The 24,125-nt window shown below is 45.4% G+C and overlaps 1 protein-coding gene across 1 annotated transcript in view; it reads left to right on the plus strand.

The window, feature by feature from the left end:
• Positions 1 to 24,125, plus strand: part of TARBP1 (TAR (HIV-1) RNA binding protein 1) — a 919,966-nt gene that overhangs the window by 381,527 nt on the left and 514,314 nt on the right. The window contains exon 12 of the mRNA XM_030198123.1: positions 17,619 to 17,794. Within this exon, the coding sequence (XP_030053983.1) occupies positions 17,619 to 17,794 (176 nt within the window). The remainder of the gene's footprint in view (positions 1 to 17,618; positions 17,795 to 24,125) is intronic.

Raw genomic sequence — 24,125 nt, forward strand, 5'->3', positions numbered from 1 at the left:
ATAAGAACACTTGTAGAGGCGAAGGAAGTCCTCCCAGAGGAAGTCGAGATGGAGACATCGACTCCGACGGCAGCGGCAAAGCGAGGTCCATCCCGGGTGATACCACCTAAGTGGCAACGAGCAGGCAATGGTCAGCGACGTCTAAAACGCCAACAATCGGCAACCAAAGTGACCTGAATGAGAAGCACCTCACGGGGAGGCCTCGGTTTGTGAGCAATTGCTGGATCAGCAAAAAGATAGAAGCTACCTATATGTCCGCTCAGCGGTAATGATACAAAAATGATGGACCTTAAGAAGTGATTGGGTGATGTATTTTGTTCTGTTAATACTATGCAAACACCTGTTATGTTGTTCAGTTGTCACTCAGTTTTATAGAAAGGTTAAAATTGAAAAGAAACAGGGCTTTACTTAAAGATACAAGAGCATCCGCGGGAATATGGACTGAACAGCTTATACTTCCTCCTAGGATGCCCTTAGTGATATACAGGGGCAGCTTTCAAATGAGGGGGGGAGGGAGGGGGAAGGGAGGGAAATCTAGGGAAAGGGACAGGGAAGAGGCCTATCAGAAAGCTAAGGGGAGGATCAATCAGAGGAAACCAATAGAAAAAAGGCAAAGAAACACAATAACTCAGCACCAGCAGGCAATAGAGCAACCTATTATGACATCACATGGCAGCTATTAACCTATTACTGATTAATGCCAGAGGGTTGAATATCCCGAGAAAGCGACAACTCCTGTTTAGAGAAATGCTCCGTTTGCGAGCAGATGTGGTTTTAGTGCAGGAAACCCACTTACTATCTAGACATGAATACTTATGTCACATAAGAAATATCCCCATATATATTTTGCATCCAGTAGTGACAACACGAAGAGTAAGGGGGTAATGATGGCATTTGTGGGTGATAAGCCCTGGAACATTCTTAAAGTGATCAGAGACAGGGGGGGAAGATATCTCCTGGTGGTTTTTTCACTACTAGGACAGATCTTCACTGTAGTAAACGTATATGGACCGAACACACAGCAAGAGGGCTTTTTCTCTGAGATAGACCAACTACTCCAGAAACATGTAGAGGGCTCCCTCTTGGTGGGGGGGGGGGACTTTAACCTTACCCTGCAGGCCCATCTAGACAATTCCTCGAGCAGCATACAGTATGGCCGAAGAGATAGAGCACGATTGCACGAATTTGTTAATCATTGGCATCTAATAGATCTGTGGCGACAAGTACACCCAAGAGAGCGTAGCTATACCTACTACTCTACAGTCCACAAGTCATCCTCCCGGATTGATTACTGGCTAGGAGAAGCAGCGATAGCAGGGTTGATGGGGACACAGCAGATCTTACCTAGGACCTGGTCAGACCACTCCCCGGTTCTGCTTCAGTTGACATTACCCAACACGCGAGGCAGACAGAAAAGCTGGCGTCTAGATGATGCTCTTTTGCAGGATCCAGCTAATTTAGTTAGCATTGAAAACAATATTAAAGAATATATCCAATTCAACGATAATGGGACAGTTTCACCGATAATAGTCTGGGAGGGATTTAAAGCAGTCATGCGGGCTCACCTCATAGCGCTGAAGGCACATACTAGGAAACAGCGAATGTCTAAGGAGGCGACTCTCCGGAAACAACTAGAACAGGAAGAAGCCAGGCTTCATAGTGGTGGGTCGGAACACATGCAGACGTGCTTGGATGGTATTCGCCGGCTGCGGAATCAAATTTGTGATCTGGAGCTAGCGGATATCTCCGAGGGTCTTCAGAAGGCTCAACAGACCCACTACGAATTTGGCAATAAGGCTAGTCGTCTTCTGGCTTATAGGTTAAAACAGCAAGCGAATCGCAACATAATTGCGAGCCTAAGAGATGTGGGAGGGGACACCCATACAGACTCTGATTATATAGAGCTAGCATTCAAAGACTTTTATGAGAAGTTATACACTAGAGGCGAGGAGACAGATCACACAGAGATAACAGACTACCTAGAGGGGCTAGAGCTCCCAAGGCTGGCGTCTAGTGCCACTCAGATGCTAGCGCACCCCATTGAAATGGAAGAGGTTATTCACACTATTAAGGAGCTCCCAGCAGGAAAGGCTCCGGGCCCCGATGGCTTCACTAACAAATTCTATAAAATATTTGGGAAGCTCCTAGCCCCATTATTATTGCAAGTGTTTAATTCCTTGGAGGCCAGCTCGGGGCTCCCGCCAACCTGGAATCTGGCCAATATTACGGTCATTCATAAGCCAGGGAAGGATCCACAGCTCTGTGGATCTTATAGACCTATCTCACTGTTAGGGATAGACTATAAGATCTTCACAAAGATTTTGGCAACACGACTGCAAAAACATTTACCCTTTCTAGTCCACGAAGATCAGGCAGGCTTTGTGCATGGGAGGCAAACATTCGATAACATACGTAGAGCCCTACATTTGGTATACCATGCACAGGACACACGGTCTCCACTATGCATTCTGTTGCTAGACACCGAAAAGGCGTTTGATAGAGTGAGCTGGTCCTTCCTGTTTGGAGTGCTAGATAAAATGGGATTCACCGGGCGCTTCCTCCACTGGCTTCGTCTAATTTATAGAACTCCTCAGGCCTCCATTAGAATAAATGGCGGACTGACAGAGCCCTTTAATTTATATAGAGGAACAAGGCAGGGATGTGCACTATCCCCCCTGCTTTTTGCCATTGTAATGGAGCCGTTGGCGGTTAGGCTTCGGACACATCCAGAAGTAAAGGGGCCACGATTAGGTAGAATTGAAACGCGGACGCTTCTATTTGCAGATGATGTCTTGTTGATGCTGAAAGACCCTGAGACCTCCTTTCCGAAAATATTAGAGATGCTAGATGCATATGGGAAAGTCTCGGGTTTTAAGATTAATTTAGACAAATCTGAAGCGCTTGACATAAATATTCCCATTGAACAAAAATCCCGTCTACAGCATGCAACTCCGTTCCGATGGGCACCGCGATACATCCGATATCTGGGGGTTAATATTCCCAGAGACATTAAGGAGTTATTCCAGGTTAATTTCCCCGAGATAGCGAAGCGGTTGCTACAAGATTTGCAAAGGTGGGGGGGTCTCCAGTTGTCCTGGGTTGGGAGGATAAGTGCAGTAAAAATGGTAGTACTCCCAAGGATATTATATCTTTTTATGGCGTTACCGATTTCCATCCCAGACAGCTTCCTGCGAGGCCTCCAGAGGGACATCTTCTCATTTATTTGGGAAAAAAAGAGTTAGAAGAGAAGTTATGTACCAACCAAGACAGCAGGGAGGGATGGGGGTCCCCTCTATCACCTTGTATTACCAGGCGGCACATCTTAGAACAATAGTGGCTTGGTTCACAGACACAGAGAAGTTAAGTATAAAGATGGAGCAGGGCTGGGTGGGTCCCTTCCCACTTAAGGCTATTCCATCCACTTAAGGCTATTCCATGGCTGGCTAAACAGGAGTTGGATGAGCTCATCAAGGGATGTCCGCCACTGATGCAGTGGCCCTTACACACCTGGAGTAGGGTGCGAGAACAGTTTTTTCCAGGACGCAAGTTTTTTCGGCACATGTACCTTAGATTCGCTCCGCACTTTACACCAGGAAGGCATACCACAGCCTATTGTAGCTGGGAAGATATGGGTCTGTGTACGTTGGGCCAAATGTGGGAGGAGAATAAGACGATAGCGTTTGAGGAGCTCTGCAAGGAACATGGTTTATCCTCCTTGCAGGCTTTCCAATATTATCAAGTACAGGACTTTATAAAACGAAGGGCAAGGGATGAGCTTAATCTATCAGAAACTAAGATAGAAATGAGTATGATGAGAGGGGGAGGTAAGGGCAGTATATCAAGACTATATGAAGCGTTGCTTTTATACTCCAACCCAGTAGAACATTATTTAGCTATATGGAATGAAGCCCTGAGGGAAACATATACCTTTCAACAATGGAAATTAACATTTAAATCTCTGCTTAAGGTCTCGATTTCCAGCTCTATGATCGAGAATGGACACAAGATATTATATTGCTGGTATTATACCCCACATCGCATTGCAAAGATGTTTAGAGGAAGTTCAGCTACATGCTGGCGACAGTGCGATGGTATAGGAGACATGTTCCACATCTGGTGGGCCTGCACACACGCTCAGACATACTGGACCATGCTTTTGAAATTTCTGTCTGAGGTCACTGGGATATCCTACCCAATGAAGATGGATTACTGTCTGCTACACTTTAAACCTAAAGGAGTTCCAAACCCAATACATCAGTTTGCTGGACAACTGTTTGTGGCAGGCAAGCTGGTATTAGCAGCGGCTTGGAAACAACCATCACTGCCGGGCCTTCGGAAAGTCCTGCAGAAATTAGACTATATTTGCCTTATGTCCAAACTCACAGCATTACGGAATGGACATCTAGTACAACATCAAAAGACTTGGAAGCTCTATGAACAGTGGTTATCCTCCCGAGACAATACGGGACAGTAAATATCAGACATTAATGAGTAGATAAAGCGGGCAGGGGGGAGGGGAAGGGTGGGAGGGGTTTTGTGAAGCCAAATGAGTGGAACTAGAAATGGGGAATAGTCCAAGCAATGTGCCTAGCAATATGGTTGTATTAGAATTGTTCTATGTTTTGATTTGTTTATATATGAAAATAATAAAATAAATGGTAAAAAAAAAAAAAAAATCTCTTACATCGCCTTCCATAAAGACCAGTGCCCCTTTTGCTTCTTCATGATCTAACGGTCCCACAGATTCCCTCAAAGTCTCCCTGCTTCTGTTGTACCTGAAAAGTTGTTACTGTGGAATGTTTCTATGGCAAGTTTTTCTTCATTTCTTTTGCCTTCTTTATCAATGCTTTGCATCTAGCTTGCCAGTGCTTATTATATTGCTTTTTATTTTCTTCATTCAGATCCTTTTCCATTCTTTGAATGACGTTCTTTTGGCACTAATAGCCTCTTCCACTTCACCTTTTAACCATGCTGTCTGTCGCTTTCTCTTCTTTACACCTTTGTTAATACAAGGAATACATCTTGTTTGGGCTTCCTCAATGATATTTTAAAACAATGTCCATGTCTGATTTAAAGTCCTAACCTTTGTGTCCGATCCTTGAATCTGTTTTTTAACCATTTCCCTTATTTTATCATAGTCAGCCTTTTGAATATTAAATGGTGCTACAGTAGATTTCCTTAGTGACTTCACTCCAGATATTAGCTGAAATTTGATCATTTTATGATCACTGTTTCCCAGCAGACCCAACACTGTTACCTCTAATACTATGCTGTGCATTCCACTAAGATCTAATATAGCTGTCCCTCTTGTTGATTCTTTGGCCAGTTGCTCCAAGAAGCATTCATTTATAATGTCTAGGAATTTTACCTCCTTAGCGCTCCCCGATGGAGCATTTATCCAGTCAGTATTAGGGTAATTGAAATCAACCATTATTATACTGTTTTGCATTTTACCAGCGTTCTTAATTTCTGTAAACATTTCTTCATCTGTCCTTTCTGTCCTGGTAGATGGTAGAAGAACCCTACCAGTATACGCATTCCTTTCACACATGGAATTTCTATTCATAAGGATTCCATGCTGCTATCTATTTCATGTAGAATGTTTATTTTGTTTGACTCAATTCCCTCTTTAACATGTAGTTCAACCCCTGCTCCAATTTCATCCACTCTATCATTGCAATATAATTTGTACCCTGAGAGCAGTTACCCGTTGATTGACCTCCTACCACCAGGTCTCTGAGATGCCTGTTTTTTCTGCTTCATTTAGTGCTATATATTCTAACTGTCTCTTATTTTTTTAGGCTTCTAGCATTTGTATATAGACACTTCAAACTGTGTTTTTTCCTTACATCTACAAGCTGCTTAGAAGTTGACAGGGAAAATGTGCATCCTTTACTCTGTTCTCCCCTTGAACAAACCTCTCTAGTGTGACTCCCTAAAGATCCTGTTTCAGTAACATCCTTCAAGGCTACTCCACACCAAACCATGTACTCTTGGGTGACTTCTGGCTTTCCCCCAATTTTATTTTAAAAGTTGCTGTATATCCTTTTTAAATTTTAGCACCAGCATCTGGTTATGGTGGAGGCCATCCTTTTCCCCCAGAGTATTTCTAACAAATCTAAATCCCTCATTCCATATCATCATGCTGATCAATCCATAGACTGGTGGGTTGTGTCCATCTACCAGCAGGTGCAGATAGAGAGCAATTCTTTTGCCTCCCTATATGTGGTCATGTGCTGCCGGAAACTCCTCAGTATGTTCTCTATCTCAGCAGTTGGTGGTCACACACAGCAGCAGCTCTGGCTAGGTCTCCAAGCCTAATCTTTAGGTTTTGTTGAGTACCTGGGGTTGAGGGCTCTTCTTGAGCAAGTGCAAACCTGGTGGTGCCAGGTCCCTCCTTTTCTCCCCCTTTCTGCTGGCTCCGTTTAAAAAAAAAAAAATTTTGGACGTCCTTTAAGGCGTTTATATCAACGTTTATTGCAGCTGCTCACTGGGACACCAGTTCGTTACAGCTCGGAGCGAGAAGCAGGTAATTTTACCTTTTTATAGCGGGCAGGGGGTTCCCCATTTGGTCTCCACGTGGCTTATGGCGTCGGAGGGCGAGGGCGCGAAGATTCGCTCCCCGGACCGCGTGTGTGCGTCTAGCGGGGATGCGGGGGTTTCAAAGCCTGAATCGCCTTTGTTGAGCATCAGTATGGAGTCCGGTCAGTGTCCCGGTTCTTCCTCCGGTGCGGTGGTTTTTCCCGCCATAAGCGCCCATCCCCCGCTGCTCGCCCACTCCATGTTGGCCGGCCACTCTGCTCGGACAGCTTCTTCTTGGGCCGCCCTCGAGCTGAGAGACGTTAATACTATGGTCGCCCTTGATTTGGGTGACGGTAAGAAAGCGGCCAAAGTTAAGCGCCGTTCTTCCCGCGCGGCTCCTTCTCGGAGTTTTGCGCCGGACGCCATTTTGGATGCGCAGCACGTTTCTCCCCTGCTCTTGCGAGCGCCGGTTGAGGGTGCGGCTAGGGCCGTGGCCCAAGCTGCAGAAGTGCACAGTTCGGGGGGATTCTCCCCTGAGTTCATTTTGCTGCTGCATCAGGCTTTTCTTATGCAAAACGCTGCCCCTGCCCCCCTGTCTGATAAAGGGGTTGAGGCCTCCGGAAGCAAACGCCCTCGGGTGGATTTCCAGGCCCTAGAGGACTCTGTCTCCTCTAATGTAGATGAGGGCAGCGTATCTGAGTTCTCCCAACGGTCCTTTGGGGATTCCTTGGAGGAGACGGATTCCCACTCGGATGGAGCGGATGACCCCTCTGCAGCGCGGATCTTTCGCTCAGAGGATTTGCCCAACCTGTTAGTGCAGGCCATGAGCATTTTGAAGATTTCCTATCCGGAGGACGTCTCTCCCTCAGCCTCTGTTGGCTCTGCCATTATGCTGTGGACGAAGCGCCCGCCTAGAACCTTCCACGTGCATGAGGCCATGCGCACCTTGATTTCGGCTCAATGGGATGTCCCAGAAGCGAGCCTCAAAGTGGCTAGGGCTATGTCCCGCCTCTATCCTCTGCCTGAAGGTGAATGGGAGGCCTTTCTTTGGCCTACCATGGATTCTTTAATCACTGTGGTGACTAAGAAAACGGTGTTGCCGGTGGAAGGTGGCACGGCCCTAAAGGACGCCCAAGACAGAAGATTGGAGGCGGCCTTAAGGTCGTCCTTCGAGGCGGCTGCTTTAAGTTTGCAGGCCTCAGTTTGCGGCTCCTATGTGGCCAGGGCGTGCCTGACGATTGTGCAGCGGGCTTCCCACTCGGATCCTTCCTTGAGGGCTGATTGGCCGGCCCTGGAATCGGGCTTGGCTTATTTGGCAGACTTGCTGTATGATGTCTTGAGAGCCTCAGCTAAAGGTATGGCTCAGACAGTCTCTGCGCGGCGTTGGCTTTGGCTGAAGCATTGGTCTGCGGACCACGCCTCTAAGTCTCGCCTGGCTAAGTTGCCTTTTAAAGGCAAGCTGCTCTTTGGGGTCGAGCTGGACAAAATTGTGACCGATCTCGGCACGTCTAAGGGCAAGAGGTTACCAGAGGTCAGGGCTCGGGCCAGTGGTGCTCGGCCCGGTTCCTCCAAAGGACGGTTTCAGGAAGCCAGTCGGTATCGCCCGGGCAAGTCGGGCTCCTCTGCCCCCTCTTCTTTCAAGAGGAACTTCTCCCCCAAGCAGCATTCCTTTCGCAGAGACCGCCGTCCCGGAGGTGCGGCCTCCGGTCCTCCCCCAGGGTCTCGTACCCAATGACGGGGCCCTGGTCCATGGCCCAGTGCAGATTGGAGGACGCCTGTCCTTGTTTCTGGGCGACTGGACCAGGGTAACTTCAGATGCTTGGGTGCTGGAAGTCATCAGAGACGGCTACAAGCTAGAGTTCTGCCGACCCTTAAGAGACGGGTTTGTGCACTCTCCCTGCAAGTCTCCGGTCAAAGCTGTGGCAGTGCAGCAGACTTTGGACAATCTGATCCGCCTGGGTGCGGTCGTTCCGGTGCCAGAAGATCAGCTTGGCAAGGGACATTACTCCATTTACTTTGTGGTACCAAAGAAAGGAGGTTCTGTACGGCCTATCCTCGACCTCAAAGGGGTCAATCGGGCCTTGAAAGTTCGGCACTTCCGAATGGAGACTCTCCACTCTGTTATAGCGGCAGTGAAGGCAGGGGAGTTCCTGGCATCCTTGGACATCAAGGAAGCTTACTTGCATATTCCCATCTGGCCTCCTCATCAACGCTTTCTGCGTTTTTTTTTTTGTTTGTTTGTTTTACATTTGTACCCCGCGCTATCCCACTCATGGCAGGCTCATTGCGGCTTACATGGGGCAATGGAGGGTTAAGTGACTTACCCAGAGTCACAAGGAGCTGCCTGGGTCGGGAATCGAACTCAGTTCCTCAGTTCCCCAGGACCAAAGTCCACCACCCTAACCACTAGGCCACTCCTCCACTGGGCCGACACTTCCAGTTCAGAGCCCTCCCGTTCGGGTTAGCTACTGCTCCGCGGACCTTCTCCAAAGTAATGGTGGTCATCGCGGCCTTCCTACGAAAGGAAGGAGTACAAGTCCATCCTTATCTGGACGACTGGTTGATCCGAGCCCCCTCTTATGCAGAGTGCAGAAGAGCTATAGACTGGGTGATTGCTCTTTTGAGCTCCCTGGGGTGGATCATCAACTGGGAGAAAAACCAGCTGCGCCCGACTCAGTCCCTGGAATATCTGGGAGTTCGTTTCGACACCCAAGTGGGCAGAGTGTTCCTGCCAGACAATCGGATTGTCAAGCTTCAGGCTCAGGTGGACCAGTTCCTAGTAGCCTCTCCTCTTCGGGCTTGGGACTATGTGCAGCTGTTGGGCTCTATGACGGCCACGATGGAAGTAGTGCCCTGGGCCAGGGCTCATATGAGACCACTACAACTCTCTCTGCTGCAGCACTGGACTCCAGTGTCGGAGGATTACGCTGTGCGCCTTCCCTTGGACCTAGCGGTGCGCAAGGCGCTGAGCTGGTGGCTGAGGACAGACAAGTTGTCCGCAGGGATGCCTCTTTTGACCCCGGAGTGGGTTGTCATCACAACGGACGCCTCTTTGATGGGCTGGGGAGCCCACTGCTTGGGAAGGACGGCGCAGGGGCTCTGGTCTCCTGCAGAGGCAAAGTGGTCTATCAACCTCCTGGAACTCAGAGCCATTCGGTTGGCGCTTTTGGAGTTTCTCCTGGTACTGGCGTTGAAGCCAGTACGGGTCCTGTCGGACAATGCCACGGCTGTGGCCTATGTCAATTGCCAGGGAGGTACCAAGAGCGCCCCTCTAGCCAAGGAGGCCATGAATCTATGCCAGTGGGCAGAAGCGAACCTGGAACAGCTGTCGGCGGCCCACATTGCGGGAGTCATGAATGTCAAGGCGGACTTTCTCAGTCGCCATACCTTGGATCCCGGAGAGTGGCAGTTATCGGCTCAGGCGTTCTTGGACATCACGAAGCGCTGGGGCCAGCCGAGCCTAGATCTGATGGCGTCATCGGCCAATTGCCAAGTGCCGCGCTTTTTCAGCAGAGGACGGGACCCTTGATCTCTGGGAGTAGATGCTCTTCTCCAACAGTGGCCGACACAGGAGCTTCTCTATGTGTTTCCCGCCCTGGCCCATGTTGGGCAGGGTGCTAGACCGGGTGGCAAAGCATCCGGGCCGGGTAATCCTGGTGGGTCCAGACTGGCCCAGACGTCCCTGGTATGCGGACTTGATCAGGCTCTCAGTGGACGGCCCTCTGCGGCTGACAGCGGAGCAGGGCCTGTTGCATCAGGGTCCCGTGGTGATGGAGGATCCCTCCCCCTTTGGTCTTACGGCCTGGCTATTGAGCGGCAGCGTCTGAGGAAGAAGGGCTTCTCAGACAAGGTCATCGCCACTATGCTGAGAGCGAGGAAGCGCTCTACTTCTACTGCTTACGCCAGGGTTTGGCGTACCTTTACATTGTGGTGTGAGGCAGGCTCACTTTCTCCCTTCTCTGCTCCAATTTCTTCAGTGTTGGCGTTCCTGCAAGAAGGTCTGGAGAAAGGCCTGTCGCTCAGTTCCCTTAAAGTCCAGGTAGCGGCTCTGGCTTGCTTCAGGGGCCGCCTGAGCCAGATATGGTGCGCTTTCTCAAGGGAGTTAATCACCTGCGCCCTCCGCTGCACTCAGTGGTACCTGCGTGGAATCTCAATCTGGTGCTAAGAGCCTTGCAGAAGCCGCCTTTTGAACCCTTGTCGAGGGCATCTCTGAAAGACCTGACGTTGAAAGCAGTCTTTTTGGTGGCTATCACTTCAGCCAGAAGAGTTTCCGAGCTCCAGGCGCTATCTTGTCGAGAGCCCTTTCTGCAGTTCACTGAGGCAGGAGTGTCTATTCGCACAGTGCCTTCCTTCCTGCCCAAGATTGTTTCTCGCTTCCATGTGAATCAGCAGCTCTGTCTCCCAATCTTTCGTAGGGAGGACTATCCAGAGGAGTACTCTGCTCTCAAATATCTAGATGTGAGATGAGTCATCATCAGATACTTGGAAGTGACCAATGATTTCCGGAAGTCGGATCATCTGTTTGTCCTGTTTGCAGGTCCTCGTAAGGGTCTGCAAGCTGCTAAGCCTACAGTGGCAAGATGGGTCAAGGAAGCCATTGCAGCGGCTTATGTGGCCGCGGGGAAGGTGCCGCCTATCCGGCTGAAGGCTCACTCCACTAGAGCTCAGGCGGCCTCGATGGCAGAGGCCGGGTCCGTCTCCTTGGAAGAGATTTGTAAGGCGGCAACTTGGGCATCAGCTCATACCTTCTCCAGGCATTACCGCTTGACTGGGCTGCTCGGGCGGAGGCCCGGTTTGGAGCTTCAGTGTTGCGGTCAGGGATTTCTATGTCCCGCCCTGGGTGAGTACTGCTTTGGTACATCCTACCAGTCTATGGATTGATCAGCATGATGATATGGAAGGTAAAATTATGTATCATACCTGATAATTTGTTTCCATTAATCATAGCTGATCAATCCATAGCCCCTCCCAGATATCTGTACTGTTTTTATTCTGGTTGCATTTCAGGTTCAAGTTTAGTCTTCAGTTCCTGTTCAGGAGGACTTCGTGTTCAAGTTTTTTCAATTGGATTCTTCAGGAGTTGAGACGATTTTGTGTTACAGTGAGCTGCTGCATTCCTCTCCCCTCCGTTTTTCGGGGCTGGATTGAGACCTAAATTCTGCCGGCGCTCCCTCCCGCTTCGTGCGGCTGTAGGGCAGCTTTGTACCCCTCCCGCTTCGGCGGTGTTAGGGTCAGTCAGCTCCTCCCGTGGTTGCGGTTGCAGGATAAGCCAGATCCCCCCGCATTGGCGGGGTGGTGTCCCTCCCCCGCTCCGCGGGGATGAGCTGGACGGATTCCCCTCCCCCACTTGTGTGGGGATGAGCTGGGTTAATTCCCCTCCCCCGTTTCGGCGGTGGTGAGCTGGGCAGAGTGTCCCTTTGTGGGTGTAATTCTCTAAGTGCTGAGTCCTGCGGATGGAGCTTTGATATCGACATACTGAGGAGTTTCCTGCAGCACATGACCACATATAGGGAGGCAAAAGGATTGCTCTCTATCTCCACCTGCTGGTAGATGGACACAACCCACCAGTCTATGGATTGATCAGCTATGATTAATGGAAAGAAAATTATCAGGTGTGATACATAATTTTACCATCTTACACCATCGTCTCAACCATGCATTGAGACTTTGGAGCTCTGCCTGCCTCTTGGATCCTGCGCGTAGAATGGGAAGCATTTCTGAAAATGCTACCCTGGAGGACCTGGATTTGAGCTTTCTACCTAAGAGTCTAAATTTTGCTTCCAGAACCTCCCTTCCACATTTTCCTATGTTATTGGTACCCATGTGTATCAAGACAGCTGGCTCCTCCCCAGCACTATCTAAAATTCTATCTAGGTGATACATGAGGTCTGCCACCTTCACACCAGACCAGGCGATTCTCATGTCCATCAGCCATCCAGCTATCTACATGCCTAATGATCGAATCCCCAATTACAACAGTTGTCTTATCCCTTCCCTTGCATCCTTTGGTGGACTGGTCCTGGCTACAGGATTACTTCCAACTTCACCAGGCTGATGCCCTCCTTTTAGGAGACCTTCCTCCTCCAAGGCAGCACAGGGGCTGCCAGACTGGAGGTGGGTCTTCTCTTATGGCATCCCTATGGATCTCCCCTGTGTACCTCTCTGTTTGCCTCAGCTCATCCAAATGTGCTATTCTAGCCTCAAGAGAATGGATTTGTTCTCTGAGACCTAGGAACTCTTTGCACACACACATATAACTTCTCGCCAACTTGAACCTAATCATATATGTGATAACCAATGCAGAAGATTTGATAAAACCCTTTTCTCTGCAGGACTGCTGTCTTCATCTTAGCATTATTGAGTTGTTTATTTAAACTTGTTAAGGAACTAGGAATATTAGATTAATATAAAGATCCTTAAGATTATATGGTATATTGTGTGATTTTATTTAGTGTTTGCTTCTTAGAAAGTAATTGTCTAATTAAAATGCTAATAAAACTCTCCTCTTATTACCCTAATTAGAATAACTGACTATAAATTAAGACTATAAATGAAGAGATGTGCTGGGTGGGAGTTAGGTAGGATAGGTGGGTGTGAAGACTGATCTACGCCCTGTGCTGTAGGCTATAGCAGAAAGTTCCAGTTTAAAACTGTGGGTTAAGGGGTTTTATACTATGGAGACTAGTTAATAAAGTTTGCTTTTATAAATTGAATCTTTTTCAGTAAACCTAGAATTCCTCTTTTATCCCCAATCTATAAGTCACCAAAATATACAGCAAAATAATGTTCACTTACCCAGATAAATGTCCTCTTCTCTCAGAACTTCTCAAAAAGAAGGTTACCTGAGATCTTTCCTCTCTCTATAGTTTAGATTCTAAGGGGATTGCTTCAAACAGACCCTTTGAAATTAACACAGTAATCAGGTTATTTTTATTTATTTTTGTTACATTTGTATCCCGCGCTTTCCCACTCATGGCAGGCTCAATGCGGCGGGCAATGGAGGGTTTAGTGACTTGCCCAGAGTCACAAGGAGCTGCCTGTGCCGGGAATCAAACTCAGTTCCTCAGTTCCCCAGGACCAGAGTCCACCACCCTAACCACTAGGCCACTCCTCCACCTAGGGGCTCATTTTCAAAGCACTTAGCCTTCCAAAGTTCCATAGAAACCTATGGAACTTTGGAAGGCTAAGTGCTTTGAAAATATGCCTCTACTAACCTTTGCAGCTATTCAATCTTCCTCACAGTTCCTTAATTAACACCTAATTCAGTTCAGTAGCCTGCTACCTCTCCTCCAGCCAAAGAACAGAAAATAACTTTTTTTTTTTAAGACAGAAAGTTTGATCCCTGCTCTGCTACTATCCTTTTTAATGCGTTTGGCTATTATAGTTATGTTGCTACCTCTGGAAGAAAGTTTCATTTTAAAACTATGGGAAAAAGGATTGTACTCTGTGGAAACTAGTTAATAACGGTTTCTTCTTTTTTCTAATTTTATTTACTTTTCTTACAAAAAAGTTTGTTGCTCTTAAAATAGCTTCTTTCAGCTAGCTCCTGAAAGCTGGTAAGAAGTAGGTTGGTTGTTGTTTAAAAGGTTACACTTTGGTTTCCCTTTTTGACCTTTTTTTTCCCCTAAGGTTTACTTCAGTTCTCACATTATTCTAGACATTGTCTTAAGAAGTCCAAGATAGGAGCTTTGCACGCTCATCCTTATGGAAAGACAGAAATATTTTTTTTCGAATACAGCATGTTGTTTTCACTGCAAGCCAGTACCCATCAAGCCACTGTGGGTTGGAAGTGGCTGGCAGGCTGTAATTTGCTGACCTCTGAATTATCAGCTTCTGGCCTTCCATATCTTAGAGGGATTAAAGACCTTGAGTGACCTATGCAACATTCTATTACAAATACTGTAGTATCATTTGAAAAAGAAGGTAGACAACATACATAGTAACATAGTAGATGACGGCAGAAAAAGACCTGCATGGTCCAACAAGATAAACTCATATGTGTATACCTTACCTTGATTTGTACCTGCCTTTTTCAGGACACAGACCGTACAAGTCTGCCCAGCAGTATTTCCCGCCTCCCAACCACCAGTCCCGCCTCCCATCACCGGCTCTGGTACAGACCGTATAAGTCTGCCCTCCACTATCCTCGCCTCCCAACCACCAACCTCTCTTCCCCCACCTGCTCCGCAACCCAATTTCGGCTAAGCTTCTGAGGATCCACTCCTGCACAGGATTCCTGTATGCATATCCCACGCATGTTTGAATTCCACCACCTCCCACGGGAGGGCATTCCAAGCATCCACCACCCTCTCCATGAAAAAATACTTCCTGACATCTTTTTTGAGTCTGCCCCCCTTCAATCTCATTTCATGTCCTCTCGTTCTACCGCCTTCCCATCTCCGGAAAAGATTTTTTTGCGGATTAATACCTTTCAAGTATTTGAACGTCTGTATCATATCACCCCTGTTTCTCCTTTCCTCCAGGGTATACATGTTCAGGTCAGCAAGTCTCTGCTCATACGTCTTGGAACGCAAATCCCATACCATTCTCGTAGCTTTTCTCTGCACCGCTTCCATTTTTTTAACATCCTTCTCAAGGTACGGCCTCCAAAACTGAACACAATACTCCAGGTGGGGCCTCACCAACGACTTGTACAGGGGCATCAACACTTCCTTTCTTCTGCTGATCACACCTCTCTCTATACAGCCTAGCAACCTTCTCGCTACGGCCACCGCCTTGTCACACTGTTTCGTCGCCTTCAGATCCTCGGATACTATCACCCCAAGATCCCTCTCCCCCTCAGTACCTATCAGACTCTCCCCGCCTAACACATAAGTCTCTCGTGGGTTTCTACTCCCTAAATGCATCACTTTGCATTTCTTCGCATTGAATTTTAATTGCCAAACCTTAGACCATTCTTCTAGCTTCCTCAGATCCCTTTTCATGCTTTCCACTCCCTCCCGGGTGTCCACACTGTTGCAAATCTTAGTATCATCCGCAAATAGGCAAACTTTACCTTCTAACCCTTCGACAATGTCACTCACAAATATATTGAACAGAATCGGCCCCAGCACCGATCCCTGAGGCACTCCACTACTCAACTTTCCCTCCTCTGAGCGAACTCCATTTACCACCACCCTCTGTCGTCTGTCCGTCAACCAGTTCCTTATCCAGTTCACCACTTTGGGACCTATCTTCAGCCCATCTAGTTTATTTAAGAGCCTCCTGTGGGGAACCGTGTCAAAAGCTTTGCTAAAATCTAAGTAGGTTACGTCTATAGCACGTCGATGATTCAATTCTCCAGTTACCCAATCAAAGAATTCAATGAGATTTGTTTGGCACGATTTCCCTCTAGTAAAACCATGTTGTCTCGGATCTTGCAACTTATTGGCTTCTAGGAAATTCACTATCCTTTCCTTCAGCATGGCTTCCATTACTTTTCCAATAACCGAAGTGAGGCTTACCGGCCTGTAGTTTCCAGCTTCTTCCCTATCACCACTTTTGTGAAGAGGGACCACCTCCGCCGTTCTCCAGTCTCTCGGAACCTCTCCCGTCTCCAAGGATTTATTAAACAAATCTTGAAGAGGACCCGCCAGAACCTCTTTGAGCTCCCTCAATATTCTGGGGTGGATCCCGTCCGGTCCCATGGCTTTGTCCACCTTTAGCTTTCCAAGTTGTTGGTACACACTCTCTTCCATGAACGGTGCTATATCCATTCCGTTCTCAGGTGTACTTTTGCCAGTCCCTCGCGGTCCTTCTCCAGGATTTTCTTCTGTGAAAACCGAACAGAAGTATCAGCAAATTGGCTTTTTCTTCATCATTATCTACATAGCGGTTCGCTGTATCTTTTAGTCTCACAATTCCCTTTTTAGTCCTTCTTCTTTCACTAATATAACTGAAGAAACTTTTGTCGCCCCTCCTTACATTTCTAGCCATTTGTTCTTCCGCTTGCGCCTTCGCCAGACGTACCTCTCTCTCGGCTTCTTTCAGTTTCATCCGGAATTCCTCCCCGTGTTCCTCTTCTTGAGATTTTCTATATTTCTGGAACGCTAACTCTTTAGCCTTTATTTTCTCAGCCACTTGCTTGGAGAACCATATCAGTTTCCTTTTTCTCTTGGTGGTTTCATCAATGTATAAGATCCTCATTCGTTTGGGTAAGCAAAGTGGTAGCTTTGAATTCTATTCATAACTTCTTGAAACACTTAAGAATTGGTGACACAGATTTTGACTTATGTGGCGTTACACTGGTAGATGATTCAAGTTGATCTGTTTATTGTCCAGTAGGATACTGCTTTAATAAGTTTCAAGTGTACCACATTGTTGAAGCAAACACTAAAGAGTAAGCATTTTGACTTCTCTGTCCATTTCTTTTCTGTTAGTTCTCCATACTACTCTGGAACAACCTCTTAGTTTGCTCAGTTTTTGTGCTGTGAAACTTGTAACTTGTCTGAGGTGTCATGGGAGAGAGAACATCAGATCACATAGTGCTGCTACTTCTAGAATTTTATGAGATGTTATGTTTGATTGATCTGCCACCTAGTGGGGAATAGGTAATACCCAAGGACTCCAGAATATCAATTGAGATTTCTATTTATTGTTAAAACAATTGCTAAAAGATCTCCAGATGCTGCATATTAGGCAAACGTCATGCTTTTTACTAAATTCTGATAGATTTACTGAACAAGCATTGATTCTTTGGTGGAATTAATGGAACGTCTCTACAAGTTTGGTGTTTGTCTTTTGAAAAAGAAAACAATTGAACACAACAGTTTGTGAATGTACATTTATTTATTTATTAGGATTTATTTACCGCTATTTTGAAGGAATTCATTTGAGGCAGTGTACAATAAGAATAAATCAAGCATGAGCAATAGACGATTAGAGCAGTAAAAATACTCAAATAACACAAAGTCTGGTGCCCTAGTGTACTACTTACAGTGTCAACACAATATGTAGTAGAACATTTTAATTGACAATGTGGAGTATAAGCAAAGATGAAACATATAGATAGGTAAGAGAATAACAGGAGTTAGAAAATAAGGTGATTAATTTAAAGAAAGGTTCACATTGATTTTAATTAGTGTTTTTATGCACAGTGACAAAGAAAATGTAGGACATCTGGAAATGAAGTGCTTTTTACACCCACTGCTGGATGGTTTATCCAAACTCAGTACAAATGCTTATCTATCCACGGTGAAAACTGATAAGATCTTACAGCTGCTGTTGAAGTTACTGCAGACCGCTTCAATCAAATCTTCTAATGTCCAGGATGGTTGGTGATACTTTTATATTTTCTTCTTTGCCCTCCATTCACTTCTGGGCTGCTAGTGCCATCTGTTTAAAATGAAAGAGTTTCAAGCTAGTGTTGATCTACTATAGCAAGACAGAAGTTAAACAGAAATAAAGTGACTTGTATTTCATACTAGTATGTGAATCTAGGCACCCAGATTCTTTATTCCGTTATATAATCACAGTTTTTCCTGATTTGAAGGAATAGAACAGTTTTGATAGTCTGGAAATTCTACAGTCATAAATATGTTGGAAATGTAAGATAATAAACTTTAATATATTCAGCACTTTTACATTTAGGCAGTATTGCAAAATAGTTTATAGTACTTCAGAATTGTTAATGTACCATCTCTGGGTTCAGTAGATATGAAAGAGAAAGTAATACAGCAGGTTGCCATCTCCAAAGCAATTTTATTTTACTAGTGGGAGATTGTGTAAAATAAACCTAATCCATTTCTTTGGTTGGGTGATTAAGGAAGTAGGTGAGCAACATGCACTGAATGTGGTGTATTTGAACTTCAACAAATCTTATTTATTTATTTTATTTATTTGTTGCATTTGTATCCCACATTTTCCCACCTATTTGCAAGCTCAATGCGGCTTACATTATGCTGTTGTGGCGATCGCCATTTCCGAGATGAGAAATACAGAGTGATGTTGTTGTATTAAAGTTCATATCTAATAAAGTATAGAGTAAGTTAGTCAAATATAAAAGTTCATTTTGGCAAAAGAAATGAAGTGGTAGTGTGTTTGCGTTCATTTGTAACAAAGTATATGAAGCAGTCAAGTGTAAAGAGTTTGGTTTTGTCTAGTTTTGGTAAAGGTTTCGTTGTCTAATATTTTCAGTAATTTTCAGAAAATTGTTAGGTCGTGCATTGTTTTTATGGCATTTGGTAGTGCGTTCCATAGTTGCGTGCTTATGTAGGAAAAGCTGGATTTATATTTAATTCCTTTGCAATTGGGGTAGTGGAGATTTAAAAATATGCATGCTGTCCTTTTTGTGTTCCTGGCTGGTAAGTCTATAAGGTCTGACATATAGGCTGGGGCCTCTCCGTGAATGATTTTATGGACCAGGGTGCAACTTTTAAACGCTATTCCTTCTTTTAGTGGTAGCCAGTGTAGTTTTTCTCGTAAAGGTTTTGTGCTTTCATATTTCGTTTTTCCAAATATGAGTCTGGCTGCTGTGTTTTGGGCAGTTTGGAGTTTCTTAATGATTTAGTCTTTGCATCTGGCATAGATAGCATTGCAGTAATCAAGGTGGCTTAGCACCATTGGTTGTACAAGGTTGCGGAATATTGCTCTTGGGAAGAAAGGTTTTACTCTTTTGATTTTTCCACATTGAGTGGAACGTTTTCTTGATTGTATTTTTTTGCATGGCTTTCTAGTGTGAGATTCCGATCAATTGTGACTCCGAGAATTTTCAAGCTGTCCGAAACAGGAAGGGTGTAGTCTGGGGTGTTTATAGTGGTAGGTATAGAGGATGAGACATTGTGTTTTTCTGCGTTGAGCTTTAGTTGGAATGCATCTGCCCATGAATTCATTGTTTGGAGGCTGTGCTTGATTTCATTTGTGATTTCTGTTAGATCATGTGAGTAGTGGAGTGCCTCAGGGATCGGTGCTGGGGCTGATTCTGTTCAATATATTTGTGAGTGACATTGCCGAAGGGTTAGAAGGTAAAGTTTGCCTATTTGCAGATGATACTAAGATCTGTAACAGAGTGGACACCCGGGAGGGAGTGGAAAACATGAAAAAGGATCTCAGGAAGCTAGCAGAATAGTCTAAGGTTTGGCAATTAAAATTGAATGTGAAGAAATGCAAAGTGATGCACTTAGGGAGTAGAAATCCACGGGAGACGTATGTGTTAGGCGGTGAGAGTCTGATAAGTACGGACGAGGAAAGGGATCTTGGGGTGATAGTATCTGAGGATCTGAAGGCGACGAAACAGTGTGACAAGGCGGTGGCCGTAACTATAAGGTTGCTAAGCTGTATAGAGAGAGGTGTGACCATCAGAAGAAAAGAGGTTTTAATGCCCCTGTATAAGTCGTTGGTGAGGCCCCACCTGGAGTATTGTGTTCAGTTTTGGAGGCTGTATCTTGCTAAGGATGTAAAAAGAATTGAAGCGGTGCAGAGAAAAGCTACGAGAATGGTATGGGATTTGCGTTACAAGACGTATGAGGAGAGACTTGCTGACCTGAACATGTATACTGTGGAGGAAAGGAGAAACAGGGGTGATATGATACAGACGTTCAAATATTTGAAAGGTATTAATTCGCAAACGAACCTTTTCCGGAGATGGGAAGGTGGTAGAACTAGAGGACATGAAATGAGATTGAAGGGAGGCAGACTCAAGAAAAATGTCAGGAATTATTTTTTCACGGAGAGAGTGGTGGATGCTTGGAATGCCCTTCCGCGGGAGGTGGTGGAAATGAAAACGGTAACGGAATTCAAACATGCGTGGGATAGACATAGAGGAGCCCTGTTCGGAAGGAAGGGATCCTCAGGTCCTTAACGGAGATTGGATGGCAGAGGCGGGGCTGGTGGTTGGGAGGCGGGGTTAGTGCTGGGCAGACTTATACGGTCTGTGCCCTGAAAAAGACAGATACATATCAAGGGGCTGGTGGTTGGGTGGCGGGGCTAGTGCTGGGCAGACCTATACCGTCTGTGCCCTGAAAAAGACAGATACAAATCCAAGGGGCTGGTGGTTGGGAGGCGGGGGCTAGTGCTAGGCAGACTTTTACGGTCTGTGCCCTGAAAAAGACAGATACAAATCAGGGTAAGGTATACACAAAACGTAGCACATATGAGATATCTTGTTGGGCAGAGTGGATGGACCGTGCAGGTCTTTTTTTGCCGTCATTTACTATGTTTGAACAGGATGTAGATCGTGACATCGTCTGCGTAGATGTAAGAATTAAGGCCTTGGTTGGATAGTGATTTGGCTAGGGGTATCATCAGGTTAAAAAGGGTTAGTGAGAGCGGTGATCCTTGAGGTACTCCGCATTCAGGTTTCCATGGTGATGATGTATTCGAGTTTGATATCATCACTTGGTATGTTCTTGCGGTAAGGAAGCCATTGATCCATCTGAGTACGCTTCATCCAATCCCAAAGTATTCTAGGATGTTCAGTAGTATTTTGAGGCTAACCATGTCAAACGCGCTGGACATGGCGAATTGTAGGAGAAGTACACTATAGCCAGCTGCAGTTGTTTGTTTGAATTTGGTTAAGATTTACCACTAATCTTTGGCCAATTTACCACATAGGAGACTAAAAAATCAGAGCATCCTAGGAGTGGGCCTTAAGGCAGTTTGGTTTAGAAACTGGTTGAAAGGCAGAAAATAGAAACTACTAATAAATGATATTTATGTTGAGCAAAGATTGATTATTCACAGACCCCCCCGGATTCTATATAAAGTGCCTAGAGATCCGTGCTGAAATGCAAGCACATTCTATAACAACGCGCATAAGCACATTCTGTAATGCAGTGTTCCTAACTTCTAGTGCGCGTAGGCAAAAAGGGGCGTGGTTGTGGGTGTTGTAGGTAAATTGCAGAGGTACTTATATGATTCAGAACACTGCAAAACAGTTATCCTGGACTCATGTCTAGGGGGTGTACCTCTGAAGCCCACTACTAAGCTAACCGTGCTAGCAATGAACAAATGACAAGCTTAACTGTGTGAGAAAATGAACAATGCCACAGATGAAATATATTAGTTTTATTAGGTAATGAAAACAATATATATAATTAGTTCTGAAGCAAAGTGCCAAGCAAAATACAAAAATAACTTGCTATAAAATTAGATTATCACCAAAATATATATTACAATCTGATTATCCTAATGCACTAACGAAAGGAGTGATTACACAACCCAGAACAATCCTGAATTCCTAATGATTCTTTTAAGAACTTATTACACATCTTATACAAAATACAGTGATCAGTGATCAGGATTTATTACCTATATAGTCGTGGATAGTTAGTCCTTAGTTCTTGTCTGAAGACAGATAGGTTTATGTCAGGACTTTTGGTCTGTGTATACAGACCAAAAGTCCTGACGTAAACCTATCTGTCTTCAGACAAGAACTAAGGACTAACTATCCCCGACTATAGGTAATAAATCCTGGTATCTCACCTTGCTGTCTGTCACAGACTCCCAATGGTAGAGGAGCGGATTTATTTCCTTGACTCGAGCTGAAGTCTCAGCGAGTCTCCCAGTCCAGGAATAAGGTCCCAGAGTTGAATGCTGGATACAAATGGTAGAGTCTTATATAAGGCCTGATGTGGTAGCTGAGCAGGTCTCGCCAGTTGGTGACAAGGCACGCAGTTCACTGGTGTTAGGAAAATCAGTCTCTTGCTCTCTTTAGAGCTTTCTTATACACCCACAAATCTTCCGGTGTCTCTCTTCTGGGCCTCTTCCCACTTCTCCTTCCTGGTGGCCTCTAACTAACTCCGACTGCCCCTTTCTTCTGTCCAAACCTTTGGTATCCAAGCGTCAGATGATACCTGTGAACCAATCACAGACGAGGACATAATGTCCAGCCAGATTCATAATCATGAAGAAGCCTTTGTTATAGATGGCATGCAAACTCCAAAGTTCCCAGAAGATAACGGGGCTAGTTTGCAACAAACAATATGTCCTTGGATCTTGCAATGCTCAGCAGAATGGTTCAGGCTTGTGCAGGCCAAGACCAGCAAAGGTGAGATCTCAGGTAAAAAATCCTACAGTGGGGACGTGGACATTTTATGGGTGTTCCAAAATTTACGTGTGTAGTTATAGATTATTGCTCAGAGTCCCTAAATCTACGCGCCGGGATTTATGCTACATTTGCATTGGTATAAATGGAGGCAAGTAGTTTTAGGCGCTGAGATACCAACTAAGCGTATTCTATATATTGCGCCTAAATTTAGGCACCGCTTAGGGCCGGATTAAAGGATAAGCCAAGTAGGCCTGTGCCTTGGGCCCGAAGAGTTCAGGGGGGCCTGCTGTGGTGCGCCGATCCATTGACCAGGGCTGCCTCTGCCTGTGGACCAGATGAGGTTCTGTCTGGTCCAGGGCTTCGACATTAAAGGACGCCAAACGCCGAGCCCATGATGTCACTCAGCCAGTATCTCTCCGCCCCTGCCCACCCACACATGGTCCGGTTTCTCTCTGCCTCACTCAACAACTCTGTTTCATCCCCTTCCCACACGGTTACTTTTTTTTTTTTCCTTGTATTTTTCAGTAAAATCCTCTTTGGTCCTGAAAAGCTTCCTGTGGCCTACACCGGGCCTTCCCTCTGATCTGTCTCAAACAGGAAGTTGCTTCAGAAGGGGGCAGAACAGGTCAGAGGGAAAGCCCAGTACAGGCCAATGGCAGCTTTTTACTAGTGTTGCCGCGGCTGCATCCGGTTCAAAGAGGATTTTACTGAAAATTGATAAAAAAAAAAAGTAACTGGGTGGGAAGGGGAGGGAAGAAAGAGCCGTTGGGGGGGGTGCAGGGAAGAGCGCAGAGGTTAGATGAAAACAGAAGACGGGATGAGCCTCTCTAGCCCATTATATAGGCTGAAGCCAGTAGGCCACCATTTTCTCTCACCCCAAAACAACCAATAATTATTAAAAATAAAGGACTGCCTGTGTGTGGTCCATTCTGTAAAATGTCTAAAGCTGTTCCACTTGGATAGGCAGTGCCTGAAAAGGTGGAGGACAAAGGGTTCTATTTTTTATTACTTGACAGCTTTTTAATTTATTTAAAAGCTTCCCAAATGTAGATATTCAGTTTTTATTTCAATTTACATCACTAAAACAACTTACAAAGTAGTGTAGCTGGTAGAAACAACAGTTATAAACTCTATTTTGTGTACTCATGTTTCTACACTGTTCTGTACAATACAGATGGCCAAATTTCAGTGAGGATAGCCTGTTTCCTGATGGGTTTATCTTAACTGTTTTTGAAATCTGCCTTGGCAAGCCTGGTGTTATATAGATGGAATATATTGAAATTAAATTGAAGCAGAATTAAACTGTCCTTTCATTGGGGCACATGGAATCATATCTTCATCTGTTGTGTAGAAGTTTACATTTTAGATACACAAATTGGCTTATTCTGTTCTGAACATGTTTCAGGAACAAGTGGTTTTATAAGTCAAAATAAAAATAAATATTTTGTTTCATGCAGATCTCTTTTGTTTAAATATTACTAAATGGGCTATAAGCCTCTAATGCAGTCCACTGGTTTTCTTATATTTTGTTCTTGTGATGACTTATACTATGCCAAAACTGAAAAAAATTATCTGTATCTGGTTGATAATAAAAGGAACTCATTGTGAACTCTATCCA

Source organism: Microcaecilia unicolor, chromosome 3 (genome assembly GCF_901765095.1).
Source record: "Microcaecilia unicolor chromosome 3, aMicUni1.1, whole genome shotgun sequence".
Classification (NCBI taxonomy): domain Eukaryota; kingdom Metazoa; phylum Chordata; class Amphibia; order Gymnophiona; family Siphonopidae; genus Microcaecilia; species Microcaecilia unicolor.